Source organism: Panulirus ornatus, chromosome 1 (assembly GCF_036320965.1).
Source record: "Panulirus ornatus isolate Po-2019 chromosome 1, ASM3632096v1, whole genome shotgun sequence".
Lineage (NCBI taxonomy): Eukaryota > Metazoa > Arthropoda > Malacostraca > Decapoda > Palinuridae > Panulirus > Panulirus ornatus.
This window is the reverse complement of record NC_092224.1, coordinates 24,507,980-24,526,589: the sequence shown is the minus strand read 5'-3', so window position 1 is coordinate 24,526,589 and position 18,610 is coordinate 24,507,980. Positions and strand designations below refer to the sequence as shown.

Genomic DNA, 18,610 nt, shown 5'->3' with positions numbered 1-18,610 from the left:
GCTTCTGTGGATGTCTATAGTATTCATCCCTTCTATCAGTGCTGTACCCTTTTCTGTAGTCTCTTTTTGTATAGTCCAAATGCAATTTCTCCTTTGGGCATAAGCAGAATTTTTTTTTCGGATGAAACCCATGCTTGTATTTAAGCATATGTAATTACTAAGTAGTATTACTCGGAGAGTACAGGGTAGATTATTTTGAAAGTTTCAATTACATATTTGTACTGTATGGGGGAGGGGAGTTCTACACTTTTGGAGCCCCATCTCTTGAACTTTCTTTACCTGTGATGAGATTTTGCATTTAGGAAGGGCTATTGCATAGGATTCGTATGATAATTTATACTGAAAAGCAGTGAGTCATGTGAGTTATGTGTTTTTAAGTGCAATTTAAGAGATGGAGAGAGAGCATTTTTTGGACTGAATGCCAGCAACCTATGTATATATGAGGTAGAAAGAAAGGGCTTTAACTTGGGCTGGGATGGGGAACCTGAAAGCCACTGTTGTGCTCTGATGTTACCAGACTTTGCTTGCTTAAGGTTACACTGTGAATGAAAAGTCACTTCAGCGAGGGAATTCAGTCTCATCAAAGAACCTCTTGCTCCAAAGGAGTCTGTATTACCTTGCCACTGGAAGAAGTGCAGTCTTGGCCTGCAGGTTCCTGTAGAACGATCCTGGGTACTAACCAGGATTCTTTCATAGAAATTGGTCCGAGGGTAATTGTAAGTGAAATAGATATTTTCTTTCTGGTCTTTCAGTACTGGTTTTCACATGTGACTGCCAAAAAAAAATTGGCATTACCCCTTTCGGTGTAAGTCATTAGTTCTTAAGAAAAATGAAAGAAGTTAGGTTTGACATTTAATGCTTATTTTTTTTCACAGGTAATTATGTTTTGAATTATCTGGCAACTCGTCCTAAACTGGTTCACTATGTAACTCAAGGCCTGGTGGTGTTGTTTGGGCGCATCACCAAACTAGGCTGGTTTGATGGCCTTGACAAGGAAAAATGGGCATTCAGAAATGTTGTTGGTGATGTATCTCAGTTTCTTCAGGTAAGGATAAGGATTCTTTTTATTTAGAGTGAATAGTAGTGTATATATACAAATAAATGGAAAACCATGATTAAGTTTACATTCCCTTGAAGTATGTAAAGCATTAAGATATTTATGAATATTAATTACCATTCATTTCAAGAACTGATGAATACTTAAATTTAATGAGAGAGCAGAAGATGGTTTGTTGAAATGGTTTGGACATATGGAGAGAATGAGTGAGGAAAGATTGACTGAGAGGATATGTGTCAGAGGTGGAGGGAACAAGAAGCGGGAGACCAAATTGGAGGAGGAAGGATGGAGTGAAAAAGATTTTGAGCAATTGGGGCCTGAACATACTGTATGGTGAGAGGTGTGCAAGGAATAGAGTGAATTGGAATATGGTATATTGGAGTCAACATGCTGTCAGTGGACTGAATCAGGTCAGGGCATGTGGAATGTCTGGGGTAAACCATGGAAAGTCCTGTGGGGCCTGGATGTGGATAGGGAGCTGTGGTTTTGGTGCATTACGCATGACAGCCAGTGACTGATTGTGAACGAATGTGGCCTTTTTTCGTCTTTTCCTGGTGCTACCTCGCTGAAGCAGGGGGCAGCAATGCTGATTCCTCTGGAGTGGGATAGCGCCAGAAATGGATTAAGGTAAGCAAGTATGAATATGTACATCCTCCAAGGCTCAAATTGGTGTGTCTGAATGTATATGGATGGAACCAAGATGAGAAGAAAGGAGAGATAGATAGTATGTTTGAGGAAAGAAACCTGGATGTTTTGGCTCTGAGTGAAATGAAGCTCAAGGGTAATGGGGAGAATAGTTTGGAAGTGTCCTAGGAGTAAAGCCATGGGTTGGTGATAGGACAAGAGCTAAGGAAAGAGCAGCATTACTCCTGAAGCAGGAGTTGTGGGAGTGTGTGATAGAGTGCAAGGAAGTAAATTCTAGATTGATGTGGGTAAAACTGAAAGTGGATGATGAGAGATGGGTGATTATTGGTGCTTATGCACTTGGTCATGAGAAGAAAGATCAGGAGAGACAGTTTTGTTGTGCAAGACTGGGTATTAGTGATGGGTGATTTGAATGCAAAGGTTAGTAATGTGGCTGTTGAAGGTGTAATTGGTGTGCATGGGGTATTCACTGTTATGAATGGAAATGTTGAAGAGCTTGTGGATTTGTGTGCTGAAAAAAGACTAGTGATTGCGAGTACATGGTGATTGGGAATACATGGTTTAAAAAGAGAGCTATAACAAGTATACATACGTGAGTAGTAGAGATGGTCAAAGGGCATTATTGGATTAAGTATTAATTGATAGACGTGTAAAAGAGACTTTTGGATGTAATTGTGCTGATGGGCAGCAGGTAGGATGTCTGATTTCTATCTTTTGAGAGGTGGCAATGGTTAAGATTTGTAGAGGATTTCAAAAAAGAGGAGACAGTGTTGGGGAGAAGAGAGTGGTGAGAGTAAGTGAGCTTGGAAAGGAGATTTGTGTGAAGAAATGCCATGAAGAATAGAGTGTAGAATGGCAAAAGGTGAGTGCAGATGACATGAATTTAGGGAAGCAGTGATGGCATGTGCGAAATATGCATGTGGCATGAGAAAGGTGAGAGGTGGGCAGATAGGGTAGTAAGTGGTAGGATGAAGGACTAAAGTTGGTAATGTTGTTAGTGAAAGAGAAAAGAGAGGCTTTTAGGTGACAATTACAAGGAAGGAGTGCAAATGAATGGGAGTTGTATAAGAGAAAGTGGCTGGAGATCAAGATGAAGGAGCAGGGGTTGAAAAAGAGGGCAAATGAGAATTGGTGTGAGAGTCATTAAACTCTAGAGAGAATAAAAAGATGTTTTGGAAGGAGGTAAATGATGTGCATAAGATGAGAGAATGAATGGGAACATCAGTGAAACGGGCAAGTGGGGAAGTAGTTCAGGTAGTGATGAAGTGAGGATTAGATGGAGTAAGTATTTTGAATGATTGTTGAATGTGCTTTATGAAAGAGTGGCAAATGTAGTGTTTTGGTTGGGGTGGTTTGTGAAGTGAGAGAGTCAGGGAGAGGGGTTTTGTGAAGAGAGAAGAGGTGGTGAAAGCCTTGCAGAAGATGACATCCGGCAAGATGGAGGGAGTGGATGGTATTGCATTTAAATTAATTAAGAAAGGGGATGACTGTTGTTGATTGGTTGGTAAGGATATTCACTGTATGTATGGATCATTGTGAAGTGCCAGAGGATTGGCAGAAGGCATGTATAGTGTCATTGTACAAAGGCAAAGGGGATAAAGGTGAGTGTTCAAACTACAGAGGAATAAGTTTGTTGAGTATGCCTTGAAAATTGTATGGTAGGGTATTGATTGAGAGAGAGAAGGCATTTGCAGAGCATCAGATTGGAGAGGAGCATATGATTTCAGAAGAGGTAGTGGATGTTTGGATCAGGGATTTACTTTGAAGAATGTTTGTGAGAAATAGTTATAAAAACAGATGGATTTGAATGTGGCATTTATGGATCTGGAGAAGGCTGATGATAGGGTTGATAGAGATGCTTTGTGGAAGGTCTTAATGATGTATGGTCTGGGAGGTAAGCCATGAGAAGCAGTGAGAAGTTTTATCAAGGGTGTAAGGCGTGTGTACTAATATGAGGAGAGGAAAGTGAAGATCAGTCTGAGGTAGAGGTGTGTGATGTCACCATGGTTGTATAATTTGTTTATGGATGAGGTGGTTAGGGAGGTAAGTATGAGAGTTTTGGAGAGAGGGGTGAGTATGCAGTCTGATGGGGATGAGAGGGCCTGTGAAATGAGTCAGTTGTTGTTCACTAATGTTACAGCACTGGTGGCTGATTCAAGTGAGAAACTGCACATGTTTGGTGACTGAGTTTGAAAAAGTGTGTGAAAGGAGAAAGTTGAGAGTAAATGTGAATAAGAGCAAGGTTATTAGGTTCAACTGGGTTGTAGAACAAAGTTAGTTGGGATGTAAGTTTGAATGGAGAAAAATTGGAGGAAGTGAAGTGTTTTCGATATCTTGGAGTAGACTTGGCAGTGAATGGAACCATGGAAGTGGAAGCAAGTCATAGGGTGTGGTAAGGGGATGAAGGTTCTGGTAGTGATGAAGAATGTTGGAAAGAGAGGACATTACCTCAGAGAGCAAAAATGGCTATGTTTGAAGGATTAATAGTTCCAACAATATTATATGGTTACGAGGCATAGTCCATAGCTTAGGTTGTATGGAGGATGGTTTATGTGTTGGAAGTGAAATGTTTGAGGACAGTATGTGGTATGAGGTGGTTTGATGAAGCAAGTAATGACTGGATGAGAGATATGTGTGGTAATAGAAAGAGTGTGGTTGAGAGAGCAGAAGAGGGTTTGTTGATATGGTTTGGACATATGGAGAGAATGAGTAAGGAAATGTTGGCAAAGAGGATATATGTGTCAGAAGTGGAGGGAACAAGGGGAATGAGAAACCAAATTAGAGGTGGAAGGATGGAGAGAAAAAGATTTTTAGATTTTTAGTGATTGATGTCTGAACATGCAGGAGGGTGAGAGGCATGCACAGGATAGAATGAATTGGAATGATGTGGTATACTGGGTGAACATGCTGTCAGTGGACTGAACCAGGGCATGTAAAGCATCCTGGGTAAAGGTCTGTGGGACCTGGATTTGGATAGAAAACTGTGGTTTCGATGCATTACACATTGCAGCTGAAGAGTGGATGTGTGCAGATGTGGCTTTTGTTCGTCTGTTTTTGGTGCTACCTCACTAACGTGGGTAACAGCAATCAAGTATGGAAAATTAAACAATCAGATACTGGAATGATACTGATTTTTCTTACTTTTTCACCATTTTCCACTTTACCTAGGTAGCAGTGGGAACAGGTGACTGATCTCTTTTTCTATCTTTGATTCTCCCTTTCTCTGGGAATGCTCATCAAGGGGATAACGATGGCAAAAGCATCTCCACTTATCTTTGTTCTTACATGCCTCCCACATCTTCACCATTCCATGCATTCATCCTCGTTTCCATCTCTCCAGTACTATTATCACTTTATTTCTTCCTGATACAGGTGGTCTTCTCATGCTAACCCCTTTAGTCGTACTTTCATACACTCTCGTCATAAGCTCTCTCATTTTGCATTCTTTCTGCTCACCTAAATCACCAAAGAGTATTGTTTCATCCAATTTACCACTGCACAATTCATTCCCTTTGCATTCCCTTTCATTAATATCTCATTCCATCAAGTCATACCACATCCTCCTCCTAAATAACTCATTTCCACAGCCTAGATTCTTGAACTCTATAACTCATCCCATGCCCATGTTTTGGATGCATAGGTCAGGCTCGAGAGGACTGTGGTTTTACCTTAATCCCTCTTCACTTCTATACATAAACTTCTTCCATTCATTATTCTTTAAATGGACCCATTGTATATTCTGCCATGCACTGCTCTATCCCATAAGTGTCCTTCCATATCACCAAAATTAGCTAAGGTGACTCCCTAGTCCTTTATTCAGTCACGTCTTTCAGTCTTTCTACCCTCTATATCTGTAATGCAGTTCTGTACATTTTCTTTTCTAACTATCTAGGGCTCTGCAAAATCATTACTTTCAATCTTGTTTACTTTCAACATCATTACCCCTTTTATTTATTTATTTATTTTGCTTTGTCGCTGTCTCCCGTGTTAGCGAGGTAGCGCAAGGAAACAGGCGAAAGAATGGCCCAACCCACCCACATACACATGTATATACATACACGTCCACACACGCAAATATACATACCTATACGTCTCAATGTACACATCGCCACCTCGCCACACATGGAATAGCAACCCCCTCCCCCCTCATGTGTGCGAGGTAGCGCTAGGAAAAGACAACAAAAGGCCCCATTTGTTCACACTCAGTCTCTAGCTGTCATGTAATAATGCACCAAACCACAGCTCCCTTTTCACATCCAGGCCCCACAGAAATTTCCATGGGTTACCCCAGACGCTTCACATGCCCTGGCTCAATCCATTGACAGCACATCGACCCCGGTATACCACATCGTTCCAGTTCACTCTATTCCTTGCACGCCTTTCACCCTCCTGCATGTTCAGGCCCTGATCACTCAAAATCTTTTTCACTCCATCTTTCCACCTCCAATTTGGTCTCCCACTTCTCGTTCCCTCCACCTCTGACACATATATCCTCTTGGTCAATCTTTCCTGACTCATTCTCTCCATATGACCAAACCATTTCAAAACACCCTCTTCTGCTCTCTCAACCACACTCTTTTTATTTCCACACATCTCTCTTACCCTATTATTACTTACTCGATCAAACCACCTCACACCACATATTGTCCTCAAACATCTCATTTCCAACACATCCACCCTCCTGCGCACAACTCTATCCATAGCCCACGCTTCGCAACCATACAACATTGTCAGAACCACTATTCCTTCAAACATACCCATTTTTGCTTTCCGAGATAATGTTCTCGACTTCCAAACATTCTTCAAGGCTCCCAGAATTTTCGTCCCCTCCCCCACCCTATGGTTCACTTCCGCTTCCATGGTTCCATCCGCTGCCAGATCCACTCCCAGATATCTAAAACACTTTACTTCCTCCAGTTTTTCTCCATTCAAACTTACCTCCCAATTGACTTGACCCTCAACCCAACTGTACCTAATACCCTTGCTCTTATTCACATTTACTCTTAACTTTCTTCTTTCACACACTTTACCAAACTCAGTCACCAGCTTCTGCAGTTTCTCACATGAATCAGCCACCAGCGAACAACAACTGACTCACCTCCCAAGCTCTCTCATCCACAACAGACTGCATACTTGCCCCTCTTTCCAAAACTCTTGCATTCACCTCCCTAACAGCCCCATCCATAAACAAATTAAACAACCATGGAGACATCACACACCCCTGCCGCAAACCTACATTCACTGAGAACCAATCACTTTCCTCTCTTCCTACACGTACACATGCCTTACATCCTCGATAAAAACTTTTCACTGCTTCTAACAACTTGCCTCCCACACCATATATTCTTAATACTTTCCACAGAGCATCTCTATCAACTGTATCATATGCCTTCTCCAGATCCATAAATGCCACATACAAATCCATTTGCTTTTCTGAGTATTTCTCACATACATACTTCAAAGCAAACACCTGATCCACACATCCTCTACCACTTCTGAAACCACACTGCTCTTCCCCAATCTGATGCTCTGTACATGCCTTCACCCTCTCAATCAATACCCTCCCATATAATTTACCAGGACTACTCAACAAACTTATACCTCTGTAATTTGAGCACTCACTCTTATCCCCTTTGCCTTTATACAATGGCACTATGCACGCATTCCGCCAATCCTCAGGCACCTCACCATGAATCATACATACATTGAATAACCTTACCAACCAGTCAACAATACAGTCACCCCCTTTTTTAATAAATTCCACTGCAGTACCATCCAAACCTGCTGCCTTGCTGGCTTTCATCTTCTGCAAAGCTTTTACTACCTCTTCTCTGTTTACTAAATCATTTTCCCTAACCCTCTCACTTTGCACACCACCTCGACCAAAACACCCTATATCTGCCACTCTATCATCAAACACATTCAACAAACCTTCAAAATATTCACTCCATCTCTTCTCACATCACCACTACTTGTTATCACCTCCCCATTAGCCCCCTTCACTGAAGTTCCCATTTGCTCCCTTGTCTTATGCACTTTATTTACCTCCTTCCAAAACATCTTTTTATTCTCCCTAAAATTCAATGATACTCTCTCACCCCAACTCTCATTTGCCCTCTTTTTCACCTATTGCACCTTTCTCTTGACCTCCTGCCTCTTTCTTTTATACATCTCCCAGTCATTTACATTATTTCCCTGCAAAAATCGTCCAAATGCCTCTCTCTTCTCTTTCACTAACAATCTTACTTCTTCATCCCACCACTCACTACCCTTTTTAATCTGTCCACCTCCCACACTTCTCATGCCACAAGCATCTTTTGCGCAAGCCATCACTACTTCCCTAAATACATCCCATTCCTCCCCCACTCCCCTTACCTCCTTTGTTCTCACCTTTTTCCATTCTGTACTCAGTCTCTCCTGGTACTTTGTCACACAAGTCTCCTTCCCAAGCTCACTTACTCTCACCACTCTCTTCACCCCGACATTCTCTCTTCTTTTCTGAAAACCCCTACAAATCTTCACCTTCGCCTCCACAAGATAATGACCAGACATCCCTCCAGTTGCACTTCTCAGCACATTAACATCCAAAAGTCTCTCTTTCGCGCGCCTATCAATTAACACGTAATCCAATAACGCTCTCTGGCCATCTCTCCTACTTACATATGTATACTTATGTATTACCTATTACTTGCTTTTATCTTCAATCATTTAAGTTTATACACATCATAAAACACACTTTACAACCTTCTGCAATTCTTTTCCACTCGTAACAGACAACAAAGTATTATCTGCATACAGGCTTGTTACGAGCCACCATACCATACCACCACAGTCCATCTCTTCACCCGTCTCCCTAATTTTGTTTTCATCTCTTGTATCACTCCATCCATACATTTGTTAAAAAGCCACAGTGACATCAAACAGCTTTGCCTCACACCCACAAGTATACTCTCCATCCACTCTTACACATGCATTTGCACCTTTATAGAAGGCTTTCTCTGTTCAGCAGTTGTACCCCTTCCCCATATATCTTTAACACATCCCATGAATCATTCCACTCTACTCTGTCATACACTCTCTCCAGATCCATAAAAGCTGCATACTTTTCCATGTCAATCTCGCCGCAAAATATCTGATTCATACATCCCTTACTATATCCTCATTGCTCCTCACTTATTTTGCTTTCAATCACTTTCATCTCTGACAGTCATTGCTGTTGCTTCAAGAGAGCATCAAGCTTACTCATATAGGACCCCATCCATACTTGTACAGTACTTGGAGACCCAAGCTGTACTTGGATTTAAATTCAAAGGCAAACTTTATTTGTATGTAGAGGTGCTTTATGTCCCTAGCAACAATAACTAACACTGGAAAACACTTGTAGAACAGTAGGTGCCCATATCTCACAATATCTCATCCTGTGGACACCATAGTACTAGTATGGGTTGCATTTTCCTTCCTTCATATAAATTGAAAGGGGAGCTTTATTTGTAAGTAGACATAACTTACGTCACAAACAGCTACAGTTAGCACCAGGGAAGAATCATAGCATTCCAGATACCCTAATGATATGATGGGGGAAGGTACAGCTCTGGTGAACATCCTCTACCAACTGGTGGCTAATTTGTGAGCATTTGATGACCATTATTTGGAGAATGTTGGTCCTTTAGCACCAGGAAAAGTCCTTTGAGTATCTCTAATCCATTGATGTGGTAGAGAGCCTATGAGTCAGAAAAAGTCAGCGTACACATTATGAATTGAGTTCACATGGCATGCCAAATTTGAATTTCTGTACAGCAACAGATATGGATTTTTCTTATTTTTCTTTAACTGTTCATAGTATTTCTTAGTGACTAATCAAGTTGATTTTTTTTCTGATAAACCTTGTTCCTGGAAAACTCTCCTAAATTCATAGGGCTCAGTCCTTTAAGGGTTATATCTGTTCAGAATGAGAATCTCTTATTTCTGTATGGAGTAAGATACTAGCCTTGATGGCTCACCCTAAGTTTTATGTGGGAGTGAGTCAGTTGTTGTTCGCTGATGATACAGCGCTGGTGGCTGATTCATGTGAGAAACTGCAGAAGCTGGTGACTGAGTTTGGTAAAGTGTGTGAAAGAAGAAAGTTAAGAGTAAATGTGAATAAGAGCAAGGTTATTAGGTACAGTAGGGTTGAGGGTCAAGTCAATTGGGAGGTGAGTTTGAATGGAGAAAAACTGGAGGAAGTGAAGTGTTTTAGATATCTGGGAGTGGATCTGGCAGCGGATGGAACCATGGAAGCGGAAGTGGATCATAGGGTGGGGGAGGGGGCGAAAATTCTGGGAGCCTTGAAGAATGTGTGGAAGTCGAGAACATTATCTCGGAAAGCAAAAATGGGTATGTTTGAAGGAATAGTGGTTCCAACAATGTTGTATGGTTGCGAGGCGTGGGCTATGGATAGAGTTGTGCGCAGGAGGATGGATGTGCTGGAAATGAGATGTTTGAGGACAATGTGTGGTGTGAGGTGGTTTGATCGAGTAAGTAACGTAAGGGTAAGAGAGATGTGTGGAAATAAAAAGAGCGTGGTTGAGAGAGCAGAAGAGGGTGTTTTGAAATGGTTTGGGCACATGGAGAGAATGAGTGAGGAAAGATTGACCAAGAGGATATATGTGTCGGAGGTGGAGGGAACGAGGAGAAGAGGGAGACCAAATTGGAGGTGGAAAGATGGGGTGAAAAAGATTTTGTGTGATCGGGGCCTGAACATGCAGGAGGGTGAAAGGAGGGCAAGGAATAGAGTGAATTGGAGCGATGTGGTATACCAGGGTTGACGTGCTGTCAGTGGATTGAATCAAGGCATGTGAAGCGTCTGGAGTAAACCATGGAAAGCTGTGTAGGTATGTATATTTGCGTGTGTGGACGTATGTATATACATGTGTATGGGGGTGGGTTGGGCCATTTCTTTCGTCTGTTTCCTTGCGCTACCTCGCAAATGCGGGAGACAGCGACAAAGCAAAAAAAAAAAAAAAAAAAAAAACTTTATGTTAGGGAGGTGGCCTCACCTTAACCTTCTTTAGGAATCCTTTGTTGGAGGAATTCAAGATGAGAGGACCTTGAAACTTTTCTAACACCTTAAGTAGTACTCTAGTTTAGTGTGGTAGATCTAATGTGTGGTTGTGTTTTTACTTTCTCACAGATAATCTATTTCTTGTGAACCTCTAAATGTCTGTAAAGGTATTTTCTTCTTAGTTTTAGTATGATTTGAAAGCTTTTTTCTAGATTTTCTTTGTGTGGGTATACTTTCATACTTGTGGGACTTAAAGGACAGGAGAGAGATATAGGTTTCGAAGATGAAAAGCCATTTTTCTTCAAGTTGGTGTGCCATGATCAGGTTTTCTTGTTTTTCTCATTTTGCCTAGCCATCCCTCTTTTCAAAAAAACTTGTTTCTGTAACTTTCTGTGGCATCCTTGCATTGATGTCACAATCCATGAATTGTGAATCCCAGGATTTTGGGGATATGAATGGAAGATGACGTCAGTCTGGTGATGGTTACTGATTGTCTGCGAGCAAACTCCATTAGTTGACCAAAGGCTTCAGCGATTTCAAAATTGACACAAAAGGATGTGTGAAGCTGTGCATCCTCAGCAATTTATGAAAGTAGGAAAGGAATCTAACCCACATTCCCCAAGAAATAACTCATACTCATGGGACATTAACCTCAGAAAGCTATTTCTTAAATGTTAATGTTGCAGTCTTTTACCCTTTTCTTTTTCTTCTAATGCTGTTTTTCAGTGTAATATGTGATTTAAATCCTGGAGTGCATGTTGTTTTCATATTGTATACTGTACTTTAATATTTTTATTAAGTGATTGTCTATATTCTATTTTTGTGCAAAAGATTGTTTTTTTATTTAAGTACCTCTCAGAATAAACAAATATGAAAATTCTGATTTTTTCATGTGAATTATATTCATTACAAAGCAAATGTATGGCAGGGAAAATACTGTACTAGGTTTTTTCTTGAGTGTACTTATATGTGACACGTTGTTTAATGATGTTGAATTGTGAATCCTGAAAAATTAAGTTTTCTGTTCAAGTATTCATTTACAGATACAGCCATTGACAAAGAATATTAGCTATGATGATTTTGAAACTTTGATTAAGTTTTCATTACTGACAGGGCTCCGTGGACCACTGTGTTATTGGAGTTCAACTTCTTGCCCAGCTGACTGCTGAGATGAACCAGATATCTGAGTCAGATGCAAACAAATCCCTAACGAAACACCGGAAAATTGCAAGCTCGTTTAGAGACTCACAGCTATATGATATTTTCCAGCTTTCTTGCACTCTTCTCAGAACAGCTCTTGAGAACTCCAAGACCCTTAATTTCAGTGATGAGAGTCAACATGGACTAATGACGCATCTACTTCGGTTAGGTAGGAGCTTTGTAATTGATATGTATTTATTATTATTCATGTATCAGATAGTGTAATTGAGAGAAATGAACTTCCCTGCTGTTTTGCCAGTATTTAAAGTTAGGTGCTGTAAAGACCCCAGTACTGTACTATAAAGTGATTCCTACAAAAGGTTCATGTGGCTTCAAGGTGAAAGCAGTCTCCTTTCAGTCTCTTGACAAGTGATGTACAGATTATTTGGTTGAATGAAATTTTAAGATATATTATCATCATTCCACTTCCATGGTTCCATCCACTACTAAGTCCACTCCCAGATATCTAAAACACTTCACTTCGTCCAGTTTTTCTCCATTCAAACTTACCTCCCAGTTAACTTGTCCCTCAACCCAACTGAACCTAAAAACCTTACTCTTATTTACATTTACTCTCAGCTTTCTTCTTTCACACACTTAACCAAACTCAGTCACCTACTTCTGCAGTTTCTAACCCAAAATCGGCCACCAGTGCTATATCGTCAGCGAACAACTAACTCACTTCCCAAGCCCTCTCATCCACAACAGACTGCATACTTGCCCCTCTTTCCAAAACTCTTGCATTCACCTCCCTAACAGCCCCATCCATAAACAAATTAAACAACCATGGAGACATCACACACCCCTGCCGCAAACCTACATTCACTGAGAACCAATCACTTTCCTCTCTTCCTACACGTACACATGCCTTACATCCTCGATAAAAACTTTTCACTGCTTCTAACAACTTGCCTCCCACACCATATATTCTTAATACTTTCCACAGAGCATCTCTATCAACTGTATCATATGCCTTCTCCAGATCCATAAATGCCACATACAAATCCATTTGCTTTTCTGAGTATTTCTCACATACATACTTCAAAGCAAACACCTGATCCACACATCCTCTACCACTTCTGAAACCACACTGCTCTTCCCCAATCTGATGCTCTGTACATGCCTTCACCCTCTCAATCAATACCCTCCCATATAATTTACCAGGACTACTCAACAAACTTATACCTCTGTAATTTGAGCACTCACTCTTATCCCCTTTGCCTTTATACAATGGCACTATGCACGCATTCCGCCAATCCTCAGGCACCTCACCATGAATCATACATACATTGAATAACCTTACCAACCAGTCAACAATACAGTCACCCCCTTTTTTAATAAATTCCACTGCAGTACCATCCAAACCTGCTGCCTTGCTGGCTTTCATCTTCTGCAAAGCTTTTACTACCTCTTCTCTGTTTACTAAATCATTTTCCCTAACCCTCTCACTTTGCACACCACCTCGACCAAAACACCCTATATCTGCCACTCTATCATCAAACACATTCAACAAACCTTCAAAATATTCACTCCATCTCTTCTCACATCACCACTACTTGTTATCACCTCCCCATTAGCCCCCTTCACTGAAGTTCCCATTTGCTCCCTTGTCTTATGCACTTTATTTACCTCCTTCCAAAACATCTTTTTATTCTCCCTAAAATTCAATGATACTCTCTCACCCCAACTCTCATTTGCCCTCTTTTTCACCTATTGCACCTTTCTCTTGACCTCCTGCCTCTTTCTTTTATACATCTCCCAGTCATTTACATTATTTCCCTGCAAAAATCGTCCAAATGCCTCTCTCTTCTCTTTCACTAACAATCTTACTTCTTCATCCCACCACTCACTACCCTTTTTAATCTGTCCACCTCCCACACTTCTCATGCCACAAGCATCTTTTGCGCAAGCCATCACTACTTCCCTAAATACATCCCATTCCTCCCCCACTCCCCTTACCTCCTTTGTTCTCACCTTTTTCCATTCTGTACTCAGTCTCTCCTGGTACTTTGTCACACAAGTCTCCTTCCCAAGCTCACTTACTCTCACCACTCTCTTCACCCCGACATTCTCTCTTCTTTTCTGAAAACCCCTACAAATCTTCACCTTCGCCTCCACAAGATAATGACCAGACATCCCTCCAGTTGCACTTCTCAGCACATTAACATCCAAAAGTCTCTCTTTCGCGCGCCTATCAATTAACACGTAATCCAATAACGCTCTCTGGCCATCTCTCCTACTTACATATGTATACTTATGTATTACCTATTACTTGCTTTTATCTTCAATCATTTAAGTTTATACACATCATAAAACACACTTTACAACCTTCTGCAATTCTTTTCCACTCGTAACAGACAACAAAGTATTATCTGCATACAGGCTTGTTACGAGCCACCATACCATACCACCACAGTCCATCTCTTCACCCGTCTCCCTAATTTTGTTTTCATCTCTTGTATCACTCCATCCATACATTTGTTAAAAAGCCACAGTGACATCAAACAGCTTTGCCTCACACCCACAAGTATACTCTCCATCCACTCTTACACATGCATTTGCACCTTTATAGAAGGCTTTCTCTGTTCAGCAGTTGTACCCCTTCCCCATTTATCTTTAACACATCCCATGAATCATTCCACTCTACTCTGTCATACACTCTCTCCAGATCCATAAAAGCTGCATACTTTTCCATGTCAATCTCGCCGCAAAATATCTGATTCATACATCCCTTACTATATCCTCATTGCTCCTCACTTATTTTGCTTTCAATCACTTTCATCTCTGACAGTCATTGCTGTTGCTTCAAGAGAGCATCAAGCTTACTCATATAGGACCCCATCCATACTTGTACAGTACTTGGAGACCCAAGCTGTACTTGGATTTAAATTCAAAGGCAAACTTTATTTGTATGTAGAGGTGCTTTATGTCCCTAGCAACAATAACTAACACTGGAAAACACTTGTAGAACAGTAGGTGCCCATATCTCACAATATCTCATCCTGTGGACACCATAGTACTAGTATGGGTTGCATTTTCCTTCCTTCATATAAATTGAAAGGGGAGCTTTATTTGTAAGTAGACATAACTTACGTCACAAACAGCTACAGTTAGCACCAGGGAAGAATCATAGCATTCCAGATACCCTAATGATATGATGGGGGAAGGTACAGCTCTGGTGAACATCCTCTACCAACTGGTGGCTAATTTGTGAGCATTTGATGACCATTATTTGGAGAATGTTGGTCCTTTAGCACCAGGAAAAGTCCTTTGAGTATCTCTAATCCATTGATGTGGTAGAGAGCCTATGAGTCAGAAAAAGTCAGCGTACACATTATGAATTGAGTTCACATGGCATGCCAAATTTGAATTTCTGTACAGCAACAGATATGGATTTTTCTTATTTTTCTTTAACTGTTCATAGTATTTCTTAGTAACTAATCAAGTTGATTTTTTTTCTGATAAACCTTGTTCCTGGAAAACTCTCCTAAATTCATAGGGCTCAGTCCTTTAAGGGTTATATCTGTTCAGAATGAGAATCTCTTATTTCTGTATGGAGTAAGATACTAGCCTTGATGGCTCACCCTAAGTTTTATGTGGGAGTGAGTCAGTTGTTGTTCGCTGATGATACAGCGCTGGTGGCTGATTCATGTGAGAAACTGCAGAAGCTGGTGACTGAGTTTGGTAAAGTGTGTGAAAGAAGAAAGTTAAGAGTAAATGTGAATAAGAGCAAGGTTATTAGGTACAGTAGGGTTGAGGGTCAAGTCAATTGGGAGGTGAGTTTGAATGGAGAAAAACTGGAGGAAGTGAAGTGTTTTAGATATCTGGGAGTGGATCTGGCAGCGGATGGAACCATGGAAGCAGAAGTGGATCATAGGGTGGGGGAGGGGGCGAAAATTCTGGGAGCCTTGAAGAATGTGTGGAAGTCGAGAACATTATCTCGGAAAGCAAAAATGGGTATGTTTGAAGGAATAGTGGTTCCAACAATGTTGTATGGTTGCGAGGCGTGGGCTATGGATAGAGTTGTGCGCAGGAGGATGGATGTGCTGGAAATGAGATGTTTGAGGACAATGTGTGGTGTGAGGTGGTTTGATCGAGTAAGTAACGTAAGGGTAAGAGAGATGTGTGGAAATAAAAAGAGCGTGGTTGAGAGAGCAGAAGAGGGTGTTTTGAAATGGTTTGGGCACATGGAGAGAATGAGTGAGGAAAGATTGACCAAGAGGATATATGTGTCGGAGGTGGAGGGAACGAGGAGAAGAGGGAGACCAAATTGGAGGTGGAAAGATGGGGTGAAAAAGATTTTGTGTGATCGGGGCCTGAACATGCAGGAGGGTGAAAGGAGGGCAAGGAATAGAGTGAATTGGAGCGATGTGGTATACCGGGGTTGACGTGCTGTCAGTGGATTGAATCAAGGCATGTGAAGCGTCTGGAGTAAACCATGGAAAGCTGTGTAGGTATGTATATTTGCGTGTGTGGACGTATGTATATACATGTGTATGGGGGTGGGTTGGGCCATTTCTTTCGTCTGTTTCCTTGCGCTACCTCGCAAATGCGGGAGACAGCGACAAAGCAAAAAAAAAAAAAAAAAAAAAAAACTTTATGTTAGGGAGGTGGCCTCACCTTAACCTTCTTTAGGAATCCTTTGTTGGAGGAATTCAAGATGAGAGGACCTTGAAACTTTTCTAACACCTTAAGTAGTACTCTAGTTTAGTGTGGTAGATCTAATGTGTGGTTGTGTTTTTACTTTCTCACAGATAATCTATTTCTTGTGAACCTCTAAATGTCTGTAAAGGTATTTTCTTCTTAGTTTTAGTATGATTTGAAAGCTTTTTTCTAGATTTTCTTTGTGTGGGTATACTTTCATACTTGTGGGACTTAAAGGACAGGAGAGAGATATAGGTTTCGAAGATGAAAAGCCATTTTTCTTCAAGTTGGTGTGCCATGATCAGGTTTTCTTGTTTTTCTCATTTTGCCTAGCCATCCCTCTTTTCAAAAAAACTTGTTTCTGTAACTTTCTGTGGCATCCTTGCATTGATGTCACAATCCATGAATTGTGAATCCCAGGATTTTGGGGATATGAATGGAAGATGACGTCAGTCTGGTGATGGTTACTGATTGTCTGCGAGCAAACTCCATTAGTTGACCAAAGGCTTCAGCGATTTCAAAATTGACACAAAAGGATGTGTGAAGCTGTGCATCCTCAGCAATTTATGAAAGTAGGAAAGGAATCTAACCCACATTCCCCAAGAAATAACTCATACTCATGGGACATTAACCTCAGAAAGCTATTTCTTAAATGTTAATGTTGCAGTCTTTTACCCTTTTCTTTTTCTTCTAATGCTGTTTTTCAGTGTAATATGTGATTTAAATCCTGGAGTGCATGTTGTTTTCATATTGTATACTGTACTTTAATATTTTTATTAAGTGATTGTCTATATTCTATTTTTGTGCAAAAGATTGTTTTTTTATTTAAGTACCTCTCAGAATAAACAAATATGAAAATTCTGATTTTTTCATGTGAATTATATTCATTACAAAGCAAATGTATGGCAGGGAAATACTGTACTAGGTTTTTTCTTGAGTGTACTTATATGTGACACGTTGTTTAATGATGTTGAATTGTGAATCCTGAAAAATTAAGTTTTCTGTTCAAGTATTCATTTACAGATACAGCCATTGACAAAGAATATTAGCTATGATGATTTTGAAACTTTGATTAAGTTTTCATTACTGACAGGGCTCCGTGGACCACTGTGTTATTGGAGTTCAACTTCTTGCCCAGCTGACTGCTGAGATGAACCAGATATCTGAGTCAGATGCAAACAAATCCCTAACGAAACACCGGAAAATTGCAAGCTCGTTTAGAGACTCACAGCTATATGATATTTTCCAGCTTTCTTGCACTCTTCTCAGAACAGCTCTTGAGAACTCCAAGACCCTTAATTTCAGTGATGAGAGTCAACATGGACTAATGACGCATCTACTTCGGTTAGGTAGGAGCTTTGTAATTGATATGTATTTATTATTATTCATGTATCAGATAGTGTAATTGAGAGAAATGAACTTCCCTGCTGTTTTGCCAGTATTTAAAGTTAGGTGCTGTAAAGACCCCAGTACTGTACTATAAAGTGATTCCTACAAAAGGTTCATGTGGCTTCAAGGTGAAAGCAGTCTCCTTTCAGTCTCTTGACAAGTGATGTACAGATTATTTGGTTGAATGAAATTTTAAGATATATTATCATCATTCCACTTCCATGGTTCCATCCACTACTAAGTCCACTCCCAGATATCTAAAACACTTCACTTCGTCCAGTTTTTCTCCATTCAAACTTACCTCCCAGTTAACTTGTCCCTCAACCCAACTGAACCTAAAAACCTTACTCTTATTTACATTTACTCTCAGCTTTCTTCTTTCACACACTTAACCAAACTCAGTCACCTACTTCTGCAGTTTCTAACCCAAAATCGGCCACCAGTGCTATATCGTCAGCGAACAACTAACTCACTTCCCAAGCCCTCTCATCCACAACAGACTGCATACTTGCCCCTCTCTCCAAAACTCTTGCATTTACCTCCCAAACCACCCCATCCATAAACAAATTGAACAACCATGGAGATATCATGCATCCCTGCTGCAAACCGACATTCACTGGGAACCAGTCACTTTC

At 40.6% G+C, this 18,610-nt stretch overlaps 1 protein-coding gene across 1 annotated transcript in view; it reads left to right on the top strand.

Annotated features, from left to right (window-relative positions):
- Positions 1-18,610, top strand: part of Ranbp16 (Ran-binding protein 16) — a 334,729-nt gene that overhangs the window by 23,009 nt on the left and 293,110 nt on the right. Inside the window, exons 3-4 of the mRNA XM_071690784.1 lie at positions 876-1,045; positions 11,856-12,111. Of these exons, the coding sequence (XP_071546885.1) occupies positions 876-1,045; positions 11,856-12,111 (426 nt within the window). The remainder of the gene's footprint in view (positions 1-875; positions 1,046-11,855; positions 12,112-18,610) is intronic.